Raw genomic sequence first — 4,520 nt, forward strand, 5'->3', positions numbered from 1 at the left:
ATATCTGGTGACGGAGGAGGACAGGAGGCGCGGAAGACGCTGACGGAGCACCGCGGCGGAGCGGATCGCCGACGCCATCTCTCTAGACGGCGATGGGGTGACTTTGTTTCCACCTTCCTCCTCTAGCTGGGAGGCGCAAGGCGAAGGTCGGAGGACTGGAAGTGGACTCCCCTCCTCGGATTCGTAACTGAGCCGGAATCAGACTACAGCCACCACCATCTATATGTACACGGGCGGCGTTCTCCCAGGGAACGAGACAGCTAGCTAATAAGCAGCGTCCATGGCGACGGCGAGGAGGCGCAAGGCGAAGGCCGCCAGGGCCGCGGCCGCGGAAGCCATGAAGAAAGACAGGAAGAACGCCTACGATGCCATGGTCACAGCGGATAAGGAGTCCCGGCAAGCCGAAGCGGAGGCCAAGGAGGCCACCACGACGGCCGCGGCCAAGGCCGAGGAGTCCATGCAAGCCGTCGGCATGGCCATGGCGAAAGCCGAAGAAGCCGCCGTCATAGCCAGCGTGAAGGCGGAGGAAGCCGAGAAGGCAAGAGAAGCCTACCGCGAGGTGTGTCGGCAGGTGGACGCAGCGGCGGAGTGGGCGCAGTGCGAGGAGGAGCTCTTCGCCGCCCGGTTCCGACGCTACTGGAACCAACTCGTCGCCCGCCCCGGCGTCACCTTCCATCAAACCAGTAAGATGTATATCTACGCTCAAGCTGCATACATATATTTGACCAGTTAATTGCTCGTACTAACTTGATACACAACATCTGATGAAATCCATGTAGCATCGATCCCCGCCATGCGGTACACGCACCCTGCTCCCCATGATAGGCCCAAGGCCATGGATACCTTGCAGATCACGTCGGTGAAGATCGCAGCGGTCGACGATTGCCTGCAATGGCCGCTGCAAGTGTATGGCATCATCGCGGCACGAGATGTCTTGGATCACAAGCGCAACATTCTTTTCCACCGCCGGAGGGGTGATTGCCAAATAATCACTCAAGAGGTTAGTACGCTACGTTTACGGACTCTTACAGGCCTATTACAGGATAAATTTGAGGTAGCAATCTGTGATTGGATAAAAGGGGGAGGGAGGGTCCCACCCACCGAAAATCAGGGGGGGCGCAAGTTTAGTTGGTCGAAAGGTCCGTAAAATCTCTGTAATGAGGCCGTAGATGTAGCATTTTTGTTTTAGCTAGGTCTGCTCTTTTTGGCGCCAAACCCAAAATTTTAAGGTTTTACTTCCTCTGTACAGAATATCACTTTTGCTCCTCACTTTTACTTCAGCACACCTCACGGAGTATTTATAGTTTTAGTAGGCTAAACTTAGCCTACTAAAACTACAAGTATTTCGGTATAGAGGGAGTACCAATCAGCAGCTTTTTTTTGCTCTGCGGTTGAAGATGTTCTTAATATTTACATGGACAATTGCCATTCCCATGCAGGATCCATACCTAGCATTGACGGGCCCTAGTCGCGCCATTGCCGTGTCGAGGGACCTTTCATACATCGAGGTCTCGCTCAAGGTGAAGGGCGCGAGTAGAACTAGATCCGAGGACGGAGATTTGAGCGATCTAGTCCTGAGTTACGGGACCGGATTATGTCTCGCAGGCATTTACCCTAGCAGGCTCAGCACACTTGAACTCGAATCCAGTCACATTAATCGCTCCGTGGAGGCCACGGTCCGCATCAAAATCACCCACGGGTCATGGCCGGATGGTCTCCGAGGCGCGTTCACTGCCGGCATGAGCAGCAACAATGGCCTGGAAGTGGAGCTGCTCAATACCAGAGACGGTAGAGCTTTGCCCGTCGACTCTGAAGGTGTGGTCAAGCTCCAGCGCCGCGTCATCTCCGTCTACATCGAGGGGATGCTCAAGGTTTCCGTGGTGGCATGTTCGGTTGATGAGGAACGGGGTTTCATCGAGAAAGCTGAGGCAGTTTTCGAAGCAAAGAGACAATGTGTAAGCGTCATGGAGATTAACTTTGGGTCTTGTAGTATGCAGATTACCGTCGCTTGGTCCTGTTTCCGCCATGAGTAGTCTATATACTCAAGTTAATCTTATTCCATGGGTATTTTGTAGTGGGCAATGTTGATATATGGGTGTGGCCAGGTCTCAGTCGACTGAAATTTAACCAAGTTTTTACTTGACACTAGTAAACATGTCCGTGCAACGCACGTCTTGATCAAAGCAGCCCATTAAATTTAATATGAGTATTGGATTCTGAATTCATATTCTAGAAATTTAAAAAATAATAGAATACTATAGCATGATGATCTATGCCTCTCGAAAGGTCATGTTTAATACAAACCCCATTACTCATCATTTTACTATGTTATGTGAGGTTCAATCAGACCAAAAAGAAATCAAACCCATTTAGAAATCACAAAACTATGGTAAAGATTTCAGGAAGTTCTCTTGGGTTAAGGTGAAAGAAAAATGTGGGAATGTGAAAGAACAGATCTAAAGTGGACAACATATTGAATTAATGTGAAGATAACAATCGGAATCTAACTTTCAGTTCTAAAAATTATAAAATGTGTAATCTGAAACATGTAAAGTATGCAATATAAAAAGTGTTAGTTCTATAGAGCGACGGAAATGGCAACGGCACCCACATCCTCGCCGGCTACGGCACGACTCTCATGTCCCCGTCTGTTGCGGATGCACTCGGTACCCGTGTCAGTGCATAGTGGAACTGAGACTTCCGCATCCTCAACGGCGGTACGAACCCGTGCTTCTCCCCATTATTAATAATCCTGTTTTCTGGACCAACCATTAGAAAAACATAATATCAATTAAACAAACGGTTCATTTTTATCCAAGTCTATTCAGAGTACAAGTACTTACCTCAGCCTTTTGAGGATGTCTATATCTGGTTGGGTTTGATGCATGGACTTCTAATCTCCTTGCCAATCTTCCTCTTTATGGTTAGTAGTCCTAATTTTCATGTCTCACTTTAAACTCTTCATACTGCGATTCTATCTTGTTTGAGGCCAAACTTATCTACATTCACATGAGTATTTAGAGCTACAATTAAACTGAGAAAGCAATTGCACAAAATGATAGAAATATAAAATGATACATTTCTGAATACATATCAATCTAGTCCTTAGTAATGACCATAGCAGTTACTATATTTAGATGACAACTGAGGTATATCACGACGCTATAGGGGAAAAAGATCGCAAACTGCAAACCCAAAATACTTGAGTTTCCATGGTAACCGGAGTGACCCATCCTATGTGTAATTAAACTTCAAACTATACTTTAGAAATAAAATTATTCGATGCAGATGTCAAATACAGATACCGAATAGTCAAGTTACCTGGCATCATAGTAATTGAATTCACATAATGAAAATCATGGAAGTGCTAAGAAAAGTGATTCCATTAAGTATTGTGATATGAAATAGTTGTGCTAGCTAAGATATTTAAGTGGAAGAAATGAACACGGTTCCTTGCAAACTCTATACACAACATGCCTGTTGTACGCTATTGAACTTTAGCTCCCCCTTCATCCATTTTAGAGTCCTTATGCCTAAAAATAAAAGCACATGGTTATTGTTCATACATGAAAATTTGATGGTTCTCCAAGGGGGAGAGGTAATCAAACATCAATTCAGGAGCTATTATCAATATGAAAATATCAAATAATAAGAAAAAAGAAAATATTGCTTACAAAAAATAATATTGTACAATATGAACTCATGATATCTGCATCCTCACTTTTGACACAAGTAGATCATCTTTTAGTTGGCAACTATTAACAAAAGTATTGTTAGACTGCAGATTAAATCTATTTAATTGTTTAACACGTATGGACGCACATCCGAACTGCAAAAGAAAAGGAACAATAGTTGGTGCAGCTAATTGTCGCACCTGCATCTATGTGTAGAACAGAAAACAAATTTAGTATGAAAACTGACTACTCATTTCTCCTCAAACCAAATAAAAATGAAAGGATCATGGCCATATTTCCTCCTATTGACAGGTTTAAATTGCTGTCAAAAAAGAGAGAATAGACTCACTTGATTGAGCCATGAACGACCAAAGAATACAGCTGCAAATACTTCAGGAATAAGGGCACAAGCATGGTGTCATACATGATTTGTCCAGTTACAACTTACATGGGGATTGGGAAGCGCTAATAATTGGGCAGTTTCATGGAGTTGCATCCAGCCACCTAACCAACCTGCATGGTTAATCAATTGAGCATAATTTTGGGGGAAACCAAACCTTGGCCCCAAAGCCAAAACGCAAAATCAACACAAACAGAGCAGAGGAGGGCAGAGGAGAGGAGACGGGGAACGGGATGGAGGCGCGAGGTTCGTACCGAGATCTTGTCGGCGAGGTGGGCGAGGTCGTGGAGGCCACCGGGCTCGCCGTCGCTGTTGCCGCGCGAGTCCCCGCCGCCGCCGCTCTCGAGGAAGTCGCCGACGAGCATGGCCGGGTCCATGTCGCTCTCGTGGCTCCCGTGTTGGCTCGCACTCCCGGGCATGTCCCCCCTCCCCGCGTCCGCAGCCAC

General features: G+C 46.2%; 1 protein-coding gene across 1 annotated transcript; it reads left to right on the forward strand.

The window, feature by feature from the left end:
• Positions 1–280: 280 nt before the first annotated feature.
• On the forward strand, positions 281–2,033 carry LOC123418183. Its single transcript, XM_045106951.1, has 3 exons — positions 281–683; positions 780–1,000; positions 1,440–2,033. The coding sequence occupies exons 1-3, from the start codon at positions 281–283 to the stop codon at positions 2,031–2,033; spliced, it is 1,218 nt and encodes a 405-aa protein (XP_044962886.1).
• The last annotated feature ends 2,487 nt before the right edge of the window (positions 2,034–4,520 follow it).

The sequence above is a fragment of the Hordeum vulgare genome, unplaced genomic scaffold (genome assembly GCF_904849725.1).
Source record: "Hordeum vulgare subsp. vulgare unplaced genomic scaffold, MorexV3_pseudomolecules_assembly, whole genome shotgun sequence".
Classification (NCBI taxonomy): Eukaryota; Viridiplantae; Streptophyta; class Magnoliopsida; order Poales; family Poaceae; genus Hordeum; species Hordeum vulgare.

Excerpts from the sequence above, each read along its gene's own strand:
- LOC123418183 (XM_045106951.1), top strand. The coding sequence starts at position 281 with ATGGCGACGGCGAGGAGGCGCAAGGCGAAGGCCGCCAGGGCCGCGGCC. Across the intron at positions 684-779 it reads CGTCACCTTCCATCAAACCA|CATCGATCCCCGCCATGCGG; the intron begins GTAAGATGTATA and ends AAATCCATGTAG. Across the intron at positions 1,001-1,439 it reads GCCAAATAATCACTCAAGAG|GATCCATACCTAGCATTGAC; the intron begins GTTAGTACGCTA and ends ATTCCCATGCAG.